Here is a 22,074-nt window from a genome sequence, read left to right on the forward strand (position 1 = left end):
CATTGACTGTTGTGTTTTGGTTGAAGTGATTTCACACGTTTCTTCAGCTATTGTCAACTTTATTAACCAGTCCTCTAGAGCAATCTTGGTCGTTTAATAAGAGTGGTGTTCTGCTAGCATTATGTTTTCTGGAATAGGCCAAGATGTGATGGCACTATATTTGGTAATACAAATGCCTATGATAGTGGCCTCTTAGCTGACACCACTGCTGACTTGTTCGGATGCTCATCCTTGAAGCAAATTAAGCACATCTTTTTTCTAATCATTAATATCATTGCCAAAAACTTCTTGCAGTAATAAAGGGTTGATAACCTTTGCACATGTGACATATACGTGTCGTTGTGGAAGCAACTAACGCTGTTGGTCTACTCTCCTGAATCCCGTTGACTACTTCAAATAATTCGTACCGATTCCTCAAAGATTTAATGAAATTCTCCATCCAGTCACATTGGCCTGGAGATACAACATTTTCTGCACTAGTGGCAATGCCTGGTCGTTGATCATTTTCCCAAAAATGTCAGTAAACGTCTGCCACTTCAAATAATCTCATTTTAACTGAGGGTTTGGAAATTGTTGGTATACTGATATGATTTATGTTTCTGAGGCTTTTGTTCTTCGCCTTTTTTTGATGTCTGCCCTGATGTGCTCTATTGCAACTCTATATTCTTCTCCAATGATTTGGTACACGTTACTCCAATGATTTATGACTCTGCTGCAAGATCCGCTAGTATTTTGCTTTCATTGCGGTCGATCTTCGCCAAAAGTGATTCCACCTCCTTCAATTTTTTGCTGTAGAACTCCACCGTTCTTCTTTCCATTTGAGCCCTTTTCACTAAACAATCGCCATCCCCAACTCGGCAATTGCTGCTTGCTGTTGCTCTATTATCGTAGGTAGGTTCATACTGAATTTGTGTTAGGCTGGTAGCCTTCCTCACAAATGCTAACTTTTTTGTACTCAAGATGGTCCTGGTGCTTGGTTTATGAAATTTGCAGTATTGGAGTTTGCTGCTAGTTAAACGGAGCTTGTTTTCTTCCTTTCATAAATAAGTGTTTCAAATTCCTTACCATTGATGGGGGGAAATTTGAAATTTATTGTAAAGCGCACATATTCAATTGTTGAATCGCGCTCCCCTATAACAACAATTTTGTTCAACAAATGTTAGAGTATTCCTATAATCAGTTAATTGGTGTCCTGTTGTTTTTATTTATTCATTCTGCCCAGATAAAATGTCCACGAAAAAACTAAAATTGTTTATTAAAATTGATATACCACAAGACGGTTAACTATTACCAAAATCTTGTTTGTAAAAGCAAAAAAATAACTTTTATTGCAGGTAATACTTTTTTTGTGTTACTTAAAGATTGAATCTTAACGAATGACCTGGGACAACCCATCAACCCTTTGGATACCTGCGGTTTGCCGAAAGCATAAACGACGTAAGCATGAAAGCTCGACAAATAAGCAATTTGTAGAAAATCGAAATAACAGTAGAAAAACATGGCAATTAATAAACAATATTTAAAATAATAACGATACAATATTAAAATCTTTAAAATGAAAAAAAAACTTTAATCCAATGTTGCTAATATTGTTCATCCGTACTTAATAATAACTCTAAACTTAAAAGTGCGAAAATCATTCAAAACTTAATACATACAGAATATGTAAGTAAACAAGAAATATTTAATATACTAAGAGCATTAATCCCAACCAAACCTATACACAAAAGTTGTGGCAAATCAGACTACAATAACTTCAGACCTTTAGAAAAACTATCTGAAATAAAGAAAAAATATAATGTAATTAACAAAGAACAATAAAGTTTTCAATAGGGTAAAAACATATATCAGCTTATACGATATAGGAAATAGCTTCTTGGAAATCACATCAACACGTAGCTAAACTCACTAGTATAAGATGTACTTAATTTACCGAATGGTAAGCTTTAATGTTCTAAAGCTTAAAATAAGAAAAAATATAAAATAAATGAGTGTTGTAAAGGCTAAAATATCTCAAATGATCTCGGTGCTTGTGGGATCTTTAATAAATAAATGGAATAAGCAGTATTATTGCGTTGACCTCAATTTTATTCGTTCTCTGCCTATTTATGTTGGAACACTGTTTTTGTTTGTAATTTGAAGATTTTGTTCTACATTTGATTAAACTTTATTGCTTAAGAACTGAAGAAATCTAAGGAAATAATTTAAAATGTAATTATAGTAATCTATGTGCATCAATGTTATGATATTAATCGCTAGTATTCTATTTCATGTCAGCACATCACTGAACATAATGTTTCCATGTTTATTTTAAGCGGGCCAATAATCTAAATAAAGCACGATTGGTTATTGGCTGAAGTAATTATTGCTTACTCTCCATTTAGTGCTAGTTGTAATGATAAACAATTTGTATAAATACCAAGCCAAAATAAATATTCCTTTAGATTGCACAGTGGTCGAGGTCGTATGGGAACAGCGGCCAAAAATACTTTTAGTACAGATATCAATATGATTCTTTGGTTATGGTACCTTGTTGGGATAAAAATTAAAAATGTGATAAAATGGATATGGTCGATGCATGTTTTGGCATGGTCCCCTTACAACGTACCTCCCGAATAAGGGTTATTTGCCCATTTTTTGTCACATTTCTACACTAGATTGGTCTGTTATTTGACATTTTACGTTCTAAAGAGCTAAAAAATAGTCTTACTGAAAATTATTTGGAACGGCCCGTCTTCAGGTAGAGTCCCCCTCTAAAGGTACCTCCAAAAATAGAAGTATTTTTTATACAAATCCCCCTGTAAAGGTACCTCCAAAAATAGAAGTATTATTTATACAAATCAAAATTCCAAATTTGATTATGTTTTTGTAAACAAAATAGACAATTTTTTTTGTAAACAGAATAAACAATTCAATATAAAATGAAATGAAAGTTACTAATGGATATTTATAAATTTTAGTGTTATTCAAGTAAATCAAATGCAGATTTTAATAATATAGATTTTTTATTGATTGGTAACGTTCGCTGTCCCGTTATAAAAGGGTCAAAGCTCAGAAGAAGACGATTAATAATTTTTTCGGGTATGATTTAGTCGAAACTTTTTTATATCTTTGTTTCTAGACTCCACGGCCACCTCTTATAATTCTCCAATCGATACAATGACAAATTTATATGTATTAAAATTTTATTAGCTGTGGGTGAAAGATATTGCCATGGATATCTATTTGTTAACTCTTTAGCCGTTTACAGTGCAAAGGCCTTAAATTTTTGGACATTAATATTATACCCAGAAGACAATGCAGGCAACATTATATGTATCCTTATCAATCCCAAACAACAAAAACATATTCTATGTCACTAGCACCTTAGAACTGACAAAATTGGAGCGAAGTCACTTTAGTATATTGGGCATAACATACAAATCTGACAAAATCTGAAAGTTAAATTAGCACTTCTTGAATCTTAGGACCATTACTAATGGCGTGAAAAAAATCACATTGGAGGATTCAGGGGGGAAAACAATTAAAACTTTAACTGAAATCCAATTTTATTTTCAAAATTAATCTTAAAGGCAACTCAAAACACTTACATCGTCTATATTATATACAACTACTAAACACACAAATTACTGCACTAAAAATAAGTCAATACCATGCTTTTCAGTAATTATGCCAAGAATTGTCATTTTAAAATGTATTTAATTTTGTAATACAGATCTATTTTTACTCTTTTTTTTACTGATCCCACTGAAAAAAGCAACTCACTACATTTTCTCTTATTTGATGCTATTTTCGAAGTGTCCCGTTAGAATGAAGCCAAGATTATTATGTTTTCTAAAAAGCTTAACCTCTTAAGAGTTCATGTGTACACATTTGACAATAAATATCTGATTATAATTTTTTGAATTTTGGCCAATGGCAGCGACCACTGTGGATTGCAAGAAAATGTAATATTATCAAGATATACATTTTCTGGTGAACCAGACGTGATCCTGACAAGAGTCACTTTCAAGTGATTCACTGAAAATTTTTAAATTCCAAATCACACAATCGAAACCATCGAGGCAGACATAAAAAGGCAAAGAGCAAACGCCTCTGAAACAGCTTTCAGCAACGAAAGCAATTCACCCAGTATACTGCAGTCAGCAGTGCGGTTGTATAATTGAGACGTCAGAGGGTCTTAATGCAATCAATTCAAATTTTAATAAGGGACATATCAGGACAAGCTGCTCCCTGACAGGCAGTGGCTGCAATTAAGAAATTGTGGTCTCACGTGGAAGATATCCATTCCAGCATGTATGAGAATTTTGTGACCAAACTTTGGTGGCTACAATGCATCAGCATGTATTTCCCTTAGAAGTGACGCTGATATTCAAGTAAAAAACTTTGACGCTAACACAGGTCGATGGAATATCGTCTCAGCAGCGATTAGACGGGAACTTGGCAATGGGATTAAATGGTGTTATTAAACGTGGCAGATGTTTGCTGACATTTTTGAAAAAATGACCAAAGACCAGGCCTTGTCACTAGTACAGAAAATGTGATACCTCAATGCCAACGTGACTGGGGATGCAGAGAAGATCATAAGGCACCTCGAGTTGACAATATTGCTTGGAAGATATTCCAAGACAGATACGACAACAAGAAAGCTCAAGTGTCAACTGCACTGGAGAGTATGTTAAACCTGCCCAACATGCCTGACGATAGACTGCCGAGATTTGTGTTTATAGACAAGTTCTATTCGACAAACGGTATCGCAAATAATAGCTCATATCTTGCCTCAAGAAGTCTGGAAAAATTAGCAGATATGAACATACAAAAATACCCTTGAGGGCTGTTCTAAGCTAACAGAAATTGAGGTACATACATTTGAGGACGCATCAGATGTACCTTCAAACTATGCTGCCAGGCAGAAAGCATATAGTCCGACTCCTTGTGCCACTGAATTAAAAGAAAAACTTACTGCTTAAAAGAAGCCGAATTGGGTTACGAAGATCCAAGGACTATTTATTTGTCAGATTCAGAGATTACTTCGTACTGAATTAATTCAGAACCATAACAAGGAAGACGTCCGTTGCTAACGCAGTTTAAAATATACAATGTAGATCGCTTTGTACTCAATATCGACGTGTGGTGACAGTGGATCATCCTGTAGATTTCAAATCTATAAACAGGATCCTGTCAGGATGTATGATGTACATGGACCATCAGGAATATTGTCGGTTTAGCAACAAAGGCTGTGCATTTGGAAATAGCTTGTGTTAGCGGGAGAATCAAATTCTAGAACTTGTTTGTTCGTTTGTCAGTTTAATTCTAATTTTATTGAACAAAATGTATTACTTAAGTGCTAGTACACAACAGAAATCTTAGGGGGGTTTAATCTTATGCATCTACTTAAGGCTACAAACACTTGACATTTCTAATTCTATGCATAGGCCTAATGCAACACACAATTGCTGTGATCTATATTTACTCCCCAGCTGAGCGCATGTTTATGGGAGAATATTCTTTATTATCAATGCGTCTCCAGCAGCATGAAGTGTTATCATCCCTTATGCTCTTATCTTTCATGCACACACATTTACAAGTACTCTAGAATGTTGGGTTAAAATTACATAAACATTTTATAGCCTAAATCACTTAACGATCTAATTTATTGCAGCAGTCTTTCATGTTCATAGTTTTATGAACATTTTCCCGGGCGGCAAATAATTTATTTAGACATCCTGGCCTCGGGGAAATTGAATTTCGGTTATGCGTTTTAATTTTTTCTGTCTTCTTATAAATAAAATAATTAGAATTATTATTACTATAATTACTAAAATAAAAGCTACGTGTGATGAGATGTGATGGAACTTCAAGCCTCGCAATTCCACATTTTCTTTCTTTAACTTGTCCACGAATTTCTTTAGCTCGTCAATTTCTTGATGATGATTGATAAGTATATTTCCAAGGGGTTTGATTGATTCTTTTTCGTCCGGACTTACATCCTTCAAAAGAAACGAATGGAATTCTGTGTTTATCTCGTTATGAACTCTATGCACAGCTACCAACGTTACTTTACCGATCCTCGCTGTACAGTCTGCATCCAGCGTGAGAATTCCTTGCTTTGGAAGTTCCATAATCGTCTGTTGTTTGTGAGAGCATTGCAAATGAGCTGTTGTACTTGAAAAGGTTTTAAAAAGCCAATTGCCATTTCGTTTCAATGGCATCCAATAAGGCATTCGTTCCACTTCGTCATAGGCGCAGTTTAGTTTTATGTGCGGTCTCAGAGGAGATAATTCACAATTATTTGTAGTTGCATCTCTCCATGGAAAATTCTCTTCGCACATTATCTCCTTACCCAACGTCTCTTTGCACTCATTCAGCATAGGCTGTGTTAAGAAATGAAAAGAATCCAGCTCAAAATTATATACAATGTACGGGGAATTCACCCGGGCTATCAATATCGTATTTCCTTCTTCAAATGGTATCGGAATTACTTTGTAAAACTGGGATGACTGCCGATTGAACAGCGGTATTTTTATATTAATTACCAGTTGGGACCCCACAAACGATCCGTGGCACGTCATCAAATGTAAGATCTCTTTTAATTCCATTCCTGTACGCTTTCCTGGCAGTACATATTTTTCAGGCAGAGCATCTCGTATTTTTACTATCTCTGCTTGTAATTGTTTGGGTGTTATCAGGACGGGATGAAACTTACCGCTGTTTACATCAATTAATGCATCAACAACTTCTTTTTGGACTTCGTCACATTCTTCCAAAAGCTCATGAATTTGTTTTGCTATTATAAAGAATCGTATGGATTCTCTATACACGAAGTAATTCTCATTCATTGTAGCACTTATGTTCTCAATTTTGCCTTTGATATCCGAAAAGTGCGAATTCTCTTCCTCTGTGGTTTTCCTTAAAAGATTTACTGTAGCGTCGACTACAGATGTCTGTTGTTTTGCTAACTTCTTCAAATCCTTTTGGTTGGCTAATAGATTTTTCATATTGCTCTCCATAGCTACTCGATCGTCATCGTCCATTATCCCAAATGCCCAGTGTTGAAACGAACCTACAAATTTCAACGGAGCTCCTCTTTTTTGACGATTGTCTTCTCTGAGGAATAATCGATTGTTGGTCTTTATCTTATTAATCTTGAGTTCCATATTGTTAATCGTGGACCAACACTGCTCCTCAAAAGTTTGAAGTCGTGGGCATAAGCTTTTTGATGTTTTCAGCAATTCGGAAGCCAGGTCTAATGTTTCTAAATATGGTTTCAGCTCAAAGTACACAACCATATTCCATGATGAGGAAACCATGTGAATTTGAGACATGGGATCCAAATATACCGCAGCCGAACTATTCAGTTCATGTACAGATGATGCCTTGGTAGATATTAGTAAAAATAAGTTCAGCATCATTGCCCACGTTATTGGTTGTTTCCTTATTTTTCGCTCACATCTTGTCATATTAGTATGTGTAATTTCCGCCTGTTTTTCCTGTCTGGGCAATTCTTCAGATTCCTCGTCCATATGCTCCAATGGACATAATTTGTTAATTGGCCTCTTTATCACGCCGTCTTGTGTTTTAACTGTCACAATCCTTACAACTCCGTCCTTCCCTGGATGGACTTCTACCACCTTGGCCAGTGGCCATCGCGCCGCGTGCGTTTCTTCGTTTTTCAATATCACCACATTGCCTATTTCCACATTATTATTTTGTTTCTTCCATTTCATTCGGTTTTGTAATGTGGTTAGATACTCCTCTTTCCATCTGCTCCAAAAATGACTTTTAATTCGTTGTAGCAGTTTCCATCTATTAAGACATCCTAAGTTACCTTCATCGATAGTCGCCGGTGATTCTAACATCGGACGGCCAATTAAGAAATGTCCAGGTGTTAAAGTGTCAATATATTCTGTACCGCTTCCAAGTTCATGTAGCGGCCTCGAATTTAATACTGCTTCAATCTGAGATAGCACCGTACTCAACTCCTCGTAAGTCAATTTCGTATCACCAATTATTCTTTTTAGGTGATATTTCATGGACTTCACTGCTGCTTCCCAAATTCCTCCAACGTGAGGAGCTGCCGGCGGAATGAAATGCCAACTTATTTTTTCATTTTCCAAAATGGGAGCTAACTTCGTGTTGTTTTTAACGGCATCCAAAAAGTCTCTGTCGAGCTGCCTTGCTGCCCCTACGAAGTTCGTTCCGTTGTCTGAATATAAGTCGGTTGATTTTCCTCTTCTCGCGAAAAATCGCCTTAGCGCCGCCAGAAATGCTTCCGTTGTAAGTTCGCTGACAGCTTCCAAATGAACCGCCTTAGTTACCATGCATACGAACACCGCTACGTAACCCTTCATAGCCTTCACTCCTCTTGTTTTGGAGCACCGTATTTGTAGCGGACCCGCATAATCAATGCCACAGTGTTGAAAGGGTTGATTTATACTGACACGGTAAGCTGGTAAATTTCCCATCAATTGATTTCGCACTTCACCTCTAAAGCGCGTACATCTTGGACAACACCTAATGCAAAGTTTTATCCTATTTTTAGCTCCAATAATCCAATATTTTCGTCTTAGTATATTTTCCATAAGTCGATTTCCTCCATGCATCGTTTGAATATGACAATTTCGAATGATATTTCCCGCTAATCTTGACTTTTGAATAATTATTGGATGCTTTTGGTTATAGTTCAGCTCTGACAAAGCAAGTCTTCCACCAACCCGCATTATGCCATTTCGATCCAACTGTGGATGTAGTGAAGCTATTTTACTTTGATGATCCACCGTTCCCAATGTCTTCAATTTCCTTAGTTCCACTGGCCATTCTCTTTCTTGATGTAGTTTTATTATCTCCATCTCTGCTTCTTCCAACTCTTTTGCCGTCAAATGCTCATTTACTGCTCGCTTCTTTTTTAGCCCTTTTATAAAACGCAGTAGATAAGCCATTACACGTATCTGTTTCTTAAATGACGAATACTTCATCATACTTTCATATAAGTGGTTTTCAGTCGAAAACTTTACTGTTGTTGCTACTGTTTGATTTATGTTGCTTTTTGGCCAATCTTGTTCATCTTTTTTCAGCCATTCGGGGCCTTCCCACCACAATGTATTGTTTGTCAAAGTCTCCGGTGGGACACCCCTTGAACCCATATCTGCTGGATTCTCCTTTGACTTGACGTAGCCCCATTTCGCTTCGGGTATTCTCTCCAAAATATCCATCACCCTTGTTTTTATGAACTTATCCTTGTTTTTGGAGTTGTGAATCCATGCCAAGGAAATCATGGAATCACTCCAAGCAAAAGTTGGTGTTGCTGACTTCAATACTCCTTTGATCTTCTGTAGTAGTTTAGCCAATAGATGTGTTGCACAAAGTTCCAGCTTTGGAAGCGTCTTCCTATTTTTTACTGGATTTACCTTACTTTTTGCAGCCACTATGGTCACCTGCGAATTTACCTTAAGGTATACGACTGCTGCATAAGCCTTCTCGGAAGCATCTGCAAACCCATGTAACTGTGCAGTTTTGTCTTCCAATATTCCAAACCATCTTGGAATCCTTAAATTTTCTAAAGCAGGCAGACTGTATGTAAACTGCCGCCAATCTCCACTCAATTTCTCCTCCAATGGCACATCCCATTCTATTTGTTGTATCCATAACTGCTGTATAAATAGTTTTGCTGTTACCGTGACTGGCGTCAGCCAACCTAATGGATCGAATATTTGTGCCAGTCTTGACAATGCTATTCGTTTTGTCAACTTGTCTTCTTTTTTAATTTGCATACTAAATGTAAAGCAATCGATCTGTGGATTCCATTGTAATCCCAATGTTTTCAAGCATTCATCTTCTTCTATTCTCAGCACTTCATTTTCTTCATTCAATTTCACCGCACTCAATACTTCAGGAGAGTTTGATATCCATTTTCTTAAATGAAACCCATAATCCTCCAGTTGCAGCGTTATCTTCTTCTGCACCTCCCTGCATTCTTGTTTTGTATTCGCTCCTGTTAAAAGGTCGTCCATGTAGAAATCTTCTTTGATCCTCTGAGCGATTTCTTGATTCTGGCACCTATTTCCAATTTCTATGAGCGATCTTACAGCCAGAAATGGTGCTGATGCAGTGCCATATGTTACCGTAGTAAGTTTATATTGTTGGATAGGCTCCGACGGATTACTCCTCCACAACACATGTTGGTATTCCTGGTCTTCTTTTTCAACTTTAATCTGACGAAACATTTTCTCCACATCAGCTGAGATGACAAACTTCCACGATCTCCACTTTGTTACAATGTCAAATATATCTTTTTGAAGCCTTGGTCCCACGTGAAGTATGTCATTCAGCGACTTCCCATTTGAAGTTGTCGATGAAGCATCAAATACCACTCTAACTTTTGTGGTTAGACTTGTTTCACGTACCACTGCTTGGTGCGGCATATAATACAAAGCCTTCTTACTTGGATCCACCTTTACCATTTGGCCCATGGATATGAGCTCGTTCATTGTTTTCTCGTACTCTGACTTTAATTCCGCATTATTTTCTAATCTTTTTTCCAAGTTTATAAACCTCGCCATGGCTCTTTTATATGAATCTCCCAAATCTTTTTCTTCAATTAACGGCAAACGCACGACAAATCTTCCTGAATTGTCTCGGCGTGTTGTGTCTTCATATAACTTAAGGCAGTATTCGTCTTCTTCGGTCGTTTTTTCATCTTCTATTTCCTCTATTTCCCAGAACCTCTCAATTGTTGTTGTTGCTGCCGATTTCTTTATGTTCAATCCAGGATTTACTACTACTGTTCCAGATAAAATCCAACCCAACTTCGTATTTTGTCCCACAATTTGCTCATCGTGGCGAACTCCTTCTTCCAATATTTGTGAGTAAAGATCGGCTCCAATGACTAAATCGATTCTTTCCGGGCTGTTGAAATTTGGATCTGCCAAATTTACATTTCTCCATTTATCCACGTCATATTGAAACCTTCTGTCGGGATGTGCTGATGCAAGTGCTGGAAGGACTAGTGCTTCTGCCTTAATCATTATGTTGCTCAAAAATCTGGGTCGTAGTTCCAGTGCAACTTTAGATTTCGCCACGCCAACTAGGGTCTCTCCTAGACCTTGTAACCTCACTTCTGTCTTCTTCCTTGGTAGCTGCAACAGTTGAGCCGCGTCCTCTGATATGGATGTAATTTGTGATCCTTGGTCTATCAGCGCTTTGACTGTTACAAATTCTCCATGCAGTGATTTTATACGAACTTGGGCTGTTGCTAGCAGAACATTTGTTGTTGTATTGGTGGTCATTGCTTTCGTATGTCCTCTTCGCTCTAAATGCATCACTGTGATGTGATTCATTCCACACTTCTGGCATTTAATTTCATTGTAACATTTTTTATCCTTGTTGTGGCTTAAGCATCTGAGGCAGACCTGTGCTGATCTTGCCCAATTGTATCTTTCATTCGAAGATAACGCCGAAAATTTTCTGCACCATGCGATATCATGTCCGCTCATTTTACAGAACTTACATTGTTTAAATTCCGCTACCACTGCTGATTTTTCTTGGAGTTTGTACAGTCCTATGTTATTGTGTTTTCTGCCTACTGAAGCTTCCAAGGCTTGAAACTGCTGCTCCAGGAAGTCCATCACATCCTCAAGTTTTTGGATGTCCTTGGATTTCTTTACATTCTGCTCATAAAGAATAAGCCCATCCTTATCCAGTTTCCGTATAATTATTCGGGCTAAAATGGGATCCGCTTGCTCTAGGGGAATATCCATTGCTTTCAACGCCTGAATACTTTCATTTACATTGTCCAGCAAATTTCTTATGCTTATTGCTGACAGGCTGTTGATGTTTTGATGGTCCAGTATTCTATCTACCAATTTAGTGAATAAAATTCTCCTGTTGCCATATCTTTTTTCCAGTAATTCCCATGCTGCTTCATAATTTGCCTCGGTCACTTGAAGATGTTGCACCAAGCGAAATGCCTCTCCTTTTAGATTTGTCTTGAGGTAGTACAGTTTTTGAACTTTTGATAATTTGGAGTTTTCATCAATCATCTTTTTAAATAAATCGTGAAATGAACTCCACTCTTCCACATGACCACTAAAGGATGGTATTTGAACTCTTTTTAGTTCTACTTCCAGTGACTCCTCTTTAAGACCATCTATCCTTCTTATCATATCCTGCATTTTGCTCTCAAACTTTTCTTCAATTTCTTCAAATTCGAGATCTACCTCTTCCATTCCATGCACCGTTGAGAGCTCGAGATGCAATTTCCTAATTTCATCCATATGCTTCTCCCACGATGACTTCATGTACTCCAAAGCATATTTTGATAGTCCAGCTAAATCGCATTCAACGGCATCGGCGAGTTTGTTTACTTTTTTCCTGAATTGGTAGATGATTGCGCTTACTTTTATATTCGCCTGATTGCCCATTGGTGATGATTCTATATGGGTTTGTCTTTCTTCCTCATTTTCTCTTTTATTCTTCTCGAACATCAACATAAATTGTTGCATTTGTTGTTGCATCTGTTGTTGCATTTCCTCTTGGAAGGCCTTTAACTGTTGATCGAGCATTAGCCCATGTACTTCGGGCTCTGCTTCTTTTATTACCCTTTGCGGTTCTCGCTCGACCTCTTCTTCCAAACTCGCTAGGAGTTCCTTTGCTTTTCCATAGTTCAAGTTGATGAGATCCCAAACATTTTCTTTGAAATAGGGATCAGTGTTTTCGCCATGCACTCTCAGCATTTCGTGGTTCGTAGTGGCTTCCTTCATTTTGCTTTCCAGGGATCGTAGTGTGTCACCCATGGCTGCTTTCCGAACCATGCCTGCTTGCAGTTTTTCCTTAATCCCAATTACTTCTTTAAGGAGTAGGCTTTGGAGCTTATACAAGTTATGTCTCGACGCCATTTTTCCTTGTTTTGTGAAGCAAGTAAAATTTGTAGTTTTAGCTTCTTTTCTTTTAATGCCCCTGTGGCTTTTTTCAAAATTATTCTGTTTTATTTTTTTGCTTTTGTTGCCCCTATGGCTTTTTTTGATTTTTTCTTTGCCCCTATGGCTTTTTTTGTTTTTTCTTTGCCCCTATGGCTTTTTTTTTTTTTTTGTTTTTTATTTGCCCCTATGGCTTTTTTTTGTTTTGCCCCTATGGCTTTTTTTTTTGTTTTTTATTTGCCCCTATGGCTTTTTTTGTTTTGCCCCTATGGCTTTTTTTTCTGTTTTGTTTTTTTTTTTTTACAAAAATATAATTCTCTTTTTTTTTTGAAATATATTTTTGTGGCCGCTGGTTTTTTTTTTGTCGAAGGACCAATGTTAGCGGGAGAATCAAATTCTAGAACTTGTTTGTTCGTTTGTCAGTTTAATTCTAATTTTATTGAACAAAATGTATTACTTAAGTGCTAGTACACAACAGAAATCTTAGGGGGGTTTAATCTTATGCATCTACTTAAGGCTACAAACACTTGACATTTCTAATTCTATGCATAGGCCTAATGCAACACACAATTGCTGTGATCTATATTTACTCCCCAGCTGAGCGCATGTTTATGGGAGAATATTCTTTATTATCAATGCGTCTCCAGCAGCATGAAGTGTTATCATCCCTTATGCTCTTATCTTTCATGCACACACATTTACAAGTACTCTAGAATGTTGGGTTAAAATTACATAAACATTTTATAGCCTAAATCACTTAACGATCTAATTTATTGCAGCAGTCTTTCATGTTCATAGTTTTATGAACAGCTTGTTTTAATTATACTGTAAGATAACCAAACCTAAAGTGAAAAAGATCACAATTGAAGTGAAGGCAAGTTTCAAACAATAGTTAGTACTAATTCTGCTACAACGCATTCCCGTACTTCAAAAACTAGCAAAACTTGCAGCTCTCTCGAGAAAAAAAAATGGCGCTGAGGGGTGCAGTTTAAAATATACAATGTAGATCGCTTTGTACTCAATATCGACGTGTGGTGACAGTGGATAATCCTGTAGATTTCAAATCTATAAACCGGATCCTGTCAGGATGTATGATGTACATGGACCATTAGGAATATTGTCGGTTTAGCAACAAAGGCTGTGCATTTGGAAATAACTTGTTTTAATTATACTGTAAGATAACCAAACCTAAAGTGAAAAATATCACAATTGAATTGAAGGCAAGTTTTAAACAATAGTTTGTACTAATTAGTGCTAATTCTGCTACAACGCATTCCCGTACTTCAAAAACTAGCAAAACTTGCAGCCCTCTCGAGAAAAAAATGGCGCTGAGTGATGCACATTTCTGCTTGTTTTAGCTACATGAATTTGGCCGAGCAGAAATGTGCATATTGTAAATTTGACATTTAATTGGCAGGGCTAACAAGGTTGAAAAATGTATTGATACATTTCAATATAGAAAATGATCAACTTGAAAACTAAAGGAAAAACTAATATTTGTCGTGCAAAAAACAAAAAGAGAAAATATGGAGCAACTGATGTATTCAATTTTGGATGATTCCAGCAGTGAAGAGGACTGGCTGAATGAGGAATCAGATTATTAATTATTATTATAAATTATTTATTTTAACATATCGTCTTCAATACTCATTTTTTAAATGTTGGCGCTCTTTTCTGTAAGGTTTCATCAGTCCGATTTAGGCTGTTTACTTTTGGAATTTTGACATTTTATCGCCTTTCTGCTAATTTTCAGTTCCCTTATTTTTTGAGCAAACCTAAATGAGAATGATATTTCGAACTGTTCTCTCTTCTGCTAGTTTTACTACTATAAAAGTACTGGAACACAATTTTTAGCTACGTGAATTTGGCCGAGCAGAAGCTTAAAATCAAAGATGTTTGATTATTACTGCGAACATTTTCTTTTTATTTTTTAGGTTGTCTGTCTTCCCAACTTGTGGCATTAAGTTTTCTAGCAGACTTAACATTAATTTAACCGGCGCCTCCAGCCATGTCAGCTTCTCCGGGGTTGGGGTTTGAGAAAACTCCACCTCTAAATACTCTTCAACGCATTCTGAAAACAAAACTTTCTAAATAAACAGCATTCGAAAATAACTATTAATGCTAACTTATTTTCAATACTCATTTTTTTAAATTTTGGTGTCCATTTCAGTAAGGTTTCACCAGTTGGACTTAGACTGTATTCTTTTGGAATTTTGAATGTTGACATTTTATCGCATTTCTGCTAATTATCCGTTCCCTTTTATTTTGAGCACACTGCTAGTTTTACTACTAAAAAGTACTGGAACACAACTAATGTTTGTAGTCAATGCAGCAACTTTGTTCGCTGTTTACAGTGCAACCGTCAATTCGACATCAGTCCATGTTACTCTCTATCAGAGAGTTAGAACATGGGACAGCAGAAGAAAGCGGATTGGAATTGTCATTTATGCAATCCAAGAACGATGTCACCGAATATCGCGTATTTTCTGATAAATTGTGATGAAACGAAGATAAAAACTAGTTAAAAAGCAGTAAGTTCGGCCCTCCACCATTTGGAACGAATTTGGAAATAAAATCCTGAAACAAAATTGTTAAAAATTTAAAAATACCGAATATAGCCATTATATTGGTGTTTATACGACGCTGACCCACACAGGCAATGTTTGTCATAAGTTATTACCAAATTCAAATTCGGAACTTGAAATAAACGGGGAATAATGTCGCTAATATCATCAAAATATAGAATATCAGGAGGTACCGTCATATGAGGGCTATACGAAGACGTGGACCTGCACAGATAATTTTCTGTCATAGGCTGTAGTATCCATTTCGAACTTTAAATATCAATGTTGAAACAATTCCGGTGAATAATTTCGCTATAATCATCAAAATACCGAATATCGGGAAGTACCGTTATAAATAAACACGCGTGCAAAATTTTAGCCTTCTATCTCAATTCGTTTGAAAGATAGCGTGATTACAACAGACAGACAGACGCACATGGCTAAATCGACTCAGAATTTTACGCTGATCAAGAATATATATACTTTTTTGGGTCTGACATGAGTATTTCGAGGAGTAACAAACGGAATGACAAAGTTAATATACCATCCATAGTATGGTGGAGGGTATAAAAAACAAACAACAAATTGTAACAGAGAGCGATAAATAACAATAAAAAAGCTGTAAGTTCAGTCGGGCCGAACTTTTAATACCCTCCACCATTTGATACAAATTTGGCAATTTCCAAAAAAAAGTAAAATCCGTTAAAAATTCTGTTAAAATCTAAAAAATGCCGAATGCTTATACGACGACGTAGACTTGCATAGGCAACTTTTGTCATAAATTATTACAATATTTAAGTGCGAAACTTGAAGAAAAATCTGTTTATAATGTAGCTAAAATCATCAAAATACCGAATATGGCGGGGTACCGTTATATGGGAGCTATACGAAGACGTGGACCTGCACAGAGAATTTTCTGGCATGGGATGAAGTATTTATTACGAACTTCACATGCGAAATTTGAAACAATCTCGGTAAATAATGTCGCTAAAATCATCAAAATATCGAATATCGGGGGTACGGTATATGGGGGCTACATGAAGACGTGGACCTACACAGATAATTTTCTGTCTTAGGCTGTATTATCCATTACCAACTTCAAATGCCAAATTTGAAACAATTCCGGTGAATAATGTCGCTAAAATCATCGAAATACCGAATATCGGGAGGTACCGTTATATGGGGGCTATATGATAACTTCGACCTAGATGGCCCATTTATGAAATTAACCTGCCTACTGGCAAAATATACATGTTTGCAAAATTTTAGCCTTCTATCTCAATTTGTTCGAAAGATAGCGTGATTACAACAGACAGACAGACGGACATGACAATGCCGTCTTAGAATTTTACGCTGATCAAAAATATATATACTTTGTTGGGTCTGGCATGAGTATTTCGAGGAGTTACAAACGGAATGACAAAATTAATATACCCTCCATAGTATGGTGGAGGGTATAAAAATATTGAAATAGGCAATTTGAGCGACGCAAACATGTAAATTATTTAAGTAATGAACATTATATGCGAAAGAGCAGGGATGGAAATAAAATAAAATTTGAGAGAGTTTACAAAATAAAAAGAAAAGAGAGATTATGGATAAGATAAAAAACAGAGTGAAAATTGAACAACCAAATAGGTCGAGTATATAACAGAAACTTCTATGTATACTAGGGAATCACCTTAATATTAGATCCTTAAGGATTTTTTTCTTTCATAGCCAGTTTACCAAAAATTATACATCAAAAAAATATATTATTATATAGTGTGAAACAAAAATAACATACGATAAAAACACATTTTATCATATAAGTGGCTTTAACGGAACGGACATGGCAAGTGTGGATGTCCAGCAGTCTTCATTTGAAATGAACTACAATTTGATGTAGTAGAAACTTAATTGTCATCTGCCGAAATAATTTAAATAAAAATATAACCGTCAAAAAACCAGAAAACATAATCGTAGTTATTTAAGAACCACCAAACATAAATATTTAAATATTTTTAACGGAAATAGAAAATATTATTGCCAGCATAAAACAAAAACTAGTTATAACGGGCGATATAAATATTGACTTAATAAAGGGCAATCCCTAACAATATATGGTTAGCTTTGCATTATCACTACGGCAACGAGAGGGAGTAAATCGAAAAATAAAAAAAATGTTTAATGAATAGAAAAGCAAACGAATTTTAATGTTTAGTAAAAATTTAATAAATGGTCTGTTCCAGAACTGCAAGATGTTAAAGTTTTTACTACGATTACCGATTTTCCCTTTTTTATATGGAAGAAAATTGACAAACTAGTAGATTGTTGCAGGTTCAGGAATAGGATATAGGTAAATGCATCAACGCTTGAAACATTGATATGTCAAACATTTTGAAATGATTTGACAAAAATAAGAAGATTTTTCTATGTTTTCTTTTACGTAATGATATGTATTTTTCAACAATTTTTACAAATTTCAATAATATTTCATTCATTATTGTTTTGTCAGTTCATTGTCCCACCAGCTATGTCGATGCGACTACCAGTATTCTTCTACCGTGATACAAACATACAAATATGCAAAAAAAAAAAAAATGTTCTGACAAGGAATTTATTCCACAACAGCTGGTCATTTGCTTCCCTTCTCCAAATAAATTATACCCGAAACTCCATTTTCTTTATGTCTCTCTTTCACTCTCTCTGTCTATTTCTCTCGGCCAAATAAATATATGTTTCCTCACAGTTTGATCAAACAATTTATTGGGAAAATATATTTTACGAATGTGAACATGTGTCAAACATGTTTCCCCATAGCACTATTTGACGCTATTTGGTGACTGTTTGAACAAACAAAATCTGTCAAATATTTGACTGTAATGTGAACATCGAATCAACTCTGTATGAATTTCACATTTGTTCAGTCAAATATGGGAAAACAAATTTCGATCAAATATTTGCCCAGTGTGACCGTACCTTAAGGCGCATAGACCTAAATTATAATGCAAACGTGCTAACACATATCATCACAAAACATGTGTACGATAGCATTCGTGTTTTAATTAAGAAATCCCTAATCAAACCTAAACACAAAAGTTGTGGCAAATCAGACTATAATAACTACAGACCATTGGAAAAACTATCTGTAAAAAGAAAGTGGTAGAGAAATAATTGCGAGAAGGCGCTCAATAGGGTAAAAACATATATCAGCTTCAAGTATATAGGAAATAGCTTCTAGGAGATCACATCAACACCTTAGTCGTAGATAAGTGTTGAAGCGATTTCACTAACAAAGCATTTGACACACTACCACATGGGAAACTATTAAACGTGCTAGTGGGTATATTAAATTATTTCGTCAATTACCTCACGTGCATGTTTTTCTGCGTAAATATAGAAGATATAAAAAGTCGCTCAGTTTCCTCCATCCTCCACCATTTAGAAGGAACTTTCAATAAAAATTCAGTTAAAAATTTCCGCTAAAATGAAAACCCTTATATGGGCAGCTACGTGGTCCTTCATAAATAGTTTATGTCATAGGCTGTAGTAACGGTTTCGAACTATATATACGAAATTTAAAACAATTCCGGTGAATAATGATGCAAAAATCATGAAAGTACCGAATATCTTGGGGTAACGTTATATTGGCGCCATACTAAAACGTGAATCTGTTTAGACAATACTCTTCTAGGGAAAGGGTACTCAGAAGGAACCCCTCGTGTGTTTTTTTAAATAATTTCATTAAAAAAATTGGCTGAAATTATCAAAATACCGGATATTTATATATTAAAGTTATATGGAAGATATACGATATCGTGCACCTATAAAGACAATTCCCATCTAGGGAATAAAGTACTCACAAAGAACTTCTGTAGAGACATTGAAAATTTTGGCTTATATCATCAAAATACATAAAGCGGGGATACCGTTATATGGGGGCTATACAATATCGTGGACCTATATACACAATTTTTTCTAGGGGTTAAAGTACTCGCAAAGAGCTCCTTGTGTGCATTTTCAGACAATTGAGTTGAAAAATGTGACGAGTTCTACTGGTTAAAATTGTTTTATTGTTTTCAGGGGACTACTTAACCAAACAGTGCTACATAAACTGTTATAAATTACACAAAGTAATTTCATTGGGTTATTGAGTTCATAATTACTTCTTGCGATAGACAGTTTTAACGGTTCGAAATTACGAGTTATACGAAAAGGAACATTATAGTTTATTTCGCCACTGACAAAAGGAAAATCAACCAGACAACGTATTAATATAATGACCAATAACATAAAACGTCTTTCAAGTGATGGAAGATCGATTAAGATTAAACGACTTTCATGTGGCGGAAGAAGTTCAGAATGGTTCCAATTTTAAGCACGCAAAACGAAAATTAAAAAATGAATTTCCACTGATTCAATTTTATCAGAATAATATTTATAAAATATACAACCATATTCTAATACTGGACGAACTAAACTAACAAATTAACTCTTGGTTACGTAGCAGTCATTAATCTCTGCTTGATGATGAATAGTAAATATTTTGCTTCATTAACGAAGAAAAGAAACAGAAACTGGTGCGTTATAACAATTTTCAAGAGAGTATAAATCGTATTGTAATGAAATGACATCGTTAAGTGAATTTGTGTGAAGAAAGAGTTTCACAGGCATGTTTCCGATTAATGCGGTGAACTAGCTAAGTACACCATATATCAACAAATCAGGACTTCGATGATGTCCTCGGCAGGTTAAGAGACCTGGCTAAGTACTCCCAAATATATATCTTCCAAATCCTGGATAAGTACTTGTGGTTGGGCTTCCTTGCTGTATTCGATGGAGACCTAGATAAGTAATTCTGGGCGGAAAGCCGGGGAAATTAATAACGATACCGAGGGGGTTAAGCGCCGGTTGCAAACACCTCAGAGATGATTGTAGATTAACCTTTTATGATACATCTATAATTATCGACAAAAGACCTATTTCCTGATTTATGAAGAGGAATGACAAAGCTCGATCTCCAGTAACGTGAAGGATAACCTTTTATTAGGGAATAATTAAAAAATTTTGTGAGTGCACTTTTTAAAATATACGTTGGAATGCCTTCACCACCTGGGGAGTACGAGGAACACAGAAAAAACTTCATCCTCTGTTAAGATAACATGAGGAAAATGATTTAACTTCTCGATATTGTAGTTATAAATACTTTTAAAAGTGTTCAACATATGATTAAAAAAAAGTCGGTAAATAAATTAGTTATATCTGAATTATCACAAGATTCAATAACTGAAATTTTTATGCGACTTATGTGATATCCTTTTGAATTTACACATTTAAAAAAGGTTGTATGATTATGCAAAGTTCTGTCGCATCTTTATTAAATGTTGTGAATTTTTGGAGTTGTATTTATACCCCGCAGAAGAATACTTTGAATAGTTTAATGCCGTGTTCAATTTATTATTATTTTGCTATGTAAACGTAAACAAAAGCAATACACGAATCTTGTCTTTTATCTCTTTGATAAAATTGAATATTGTTGCAATGCGTTATTATTTACTAAAAACCAGTCGGTTAAAAAGCTCGAACTTGTAATACCCTCCAACACTTGAAACGAATTTTGCAATTTCTAAAAATAATATCAAATAAAATATCCTGTTAAAATCTTCAAAATAGCGAATGCAGTCTATATGACGAAGTGGACCTGCATGGACAACTTTTCTCATAAGCCTCGAGTGGTTTTTAAGACAATTCCATTAAAAAAATTGGCTGAAATCATCAAATACGATACCGAGGGGTTAAGCGCCCACGGGTTGCAAACACCTCAGAGGGTTAAACACGGGATATAGGCTACTGGTACCCAATGGTCACGGACAAGTCAAAGGGTTAAGCGCGTTGACCCAGCGTTACCAACTCCTCAGATATCGAAACAAACGATATTAGTTATGTAAACTCAAGGGTTACGAACGCCTCAGAGGCTTAAACACGGGACATAGGCTACTGGTACCCAAGAGTTACGTTGACCTCAAAGGGTTAAACACAGGACATAGCCTACTGGGATTCAAGGGTAAGGATACTTCAAACGGTTGTCCCAGGGTTACGGACACCTCGTAGATCGAAACAAACGATATTGGTTATGTGAACCCAAGGGTTACGAACACCGCAGATGGTTAAGCGCATGGATCCAAGGGTTACAAACAAATCAGAGGGTTAAACACGGGATATAGGCTACTGGTACCGACTATCTCCAAGGGTTAAGCGCGTGGGCCTGGAGGCTCCCAATATTTCAGAGGGTTAAAACACGATGTACTGGTTATGAGACCCAAGGGTTACGAACACCTCGGAGGGTTAAGCGTGTGGACCCAGGGTTATGGACACCTCTAAATTTGTTGTAAAACTATAGCACCACTCTGACTCACCTCAATATTCTGGCCTGGGTACTGGATACATAACTGGGTTGGTTCACTTACTTACTTACTTACATTGCTTATGAATGATGTTATTCTTCCTCCCATTCGCATAACACTCTATTTTAATTCGTAGGTTTTTGCTGCTACTTGTTTTCTTCGACCAGCAGCGCATTTAATACTGCTACGCATGGTTGTTGCGATGAAATG

At 36.0% G+C, this 22,074-nt stretch overlaps 2 protein-coding genes across 3 annotated transcripts in view; one reads left to right on the forward strand and one right to left on the reverse strand.

Moving 5' to 3' along the window:
- LOC131806916 (N-acylneuraminate cytidylyltransferase A) overlaps positions 1-22,074 on the forward strand; it is a 545,636-nt gene that overhangs the window by 192,287 nt on the left and 331,275 nt on the right. The window lies entirely within an intron of this gene.
- LOC131806914 (uncharacterized) lies at positions 5,288-13,728 on the reverse strand. Of its 2 annotated transcripts, none has more exons than XM_059131797.1 (2): positions 6,060-13,728; positions 5,288-5,990 (listed from the first exon to the last, which is right to left on the reverse strand). In XM_059131797.1, the coding sequence occupies exons 1-2, from the start codon at positions 12,891-12,893 to the stop codon at positions 5,718-5,720; spliced, it is 7,107 nt and encodes a 2,368-aa protein (XP_058987780.1). In that variant the 5' UTR covers positions 12,894-13,728; the 3' UTR covers positions 5,288-5,717. The 2 variants fall into 2 exon arrangements, with proteins under 2 accessions (XP_058987780.1, XP_058987781.1); XM_059131798.1 differs by having other exon boundaries at positions 5,773-5,990; positions 6,065-13,728.

Source organism: Musca domestica, unplaced genomic scaffold, assembly GCF_030504385.1.
Source record: "Musca domestica strain aabys unplaced genomic scaffold, Musca_domestica.polishedcontigs.V.1.1 9, whole genome shotgun sequence".
In the NCBI taxonomy this organism is placed as follows: Eukaryota; Metazoa; Arthropoda; class Insecta; order Diptera; family Muscidae; genus Musca; species Musca domestica.

Bases quoted from the DNA above. Each gene is read 5' to 3' on its own strand.
- LOC131806914 (XM_059131797.1), bottom strand. From the start codon at position 12,893: ATGGCGTCGAGACATAACTTGTATAAGCTCCAAAGCCTACTCCTTAAA. The intron at 5,991-6,059 runs GTAACGTTGGTA...TTTCTTTTGAAG, and splicing joins GTACAGCGAGGATCGGTAAA to GATGTAAGTCCGGACGAAAA.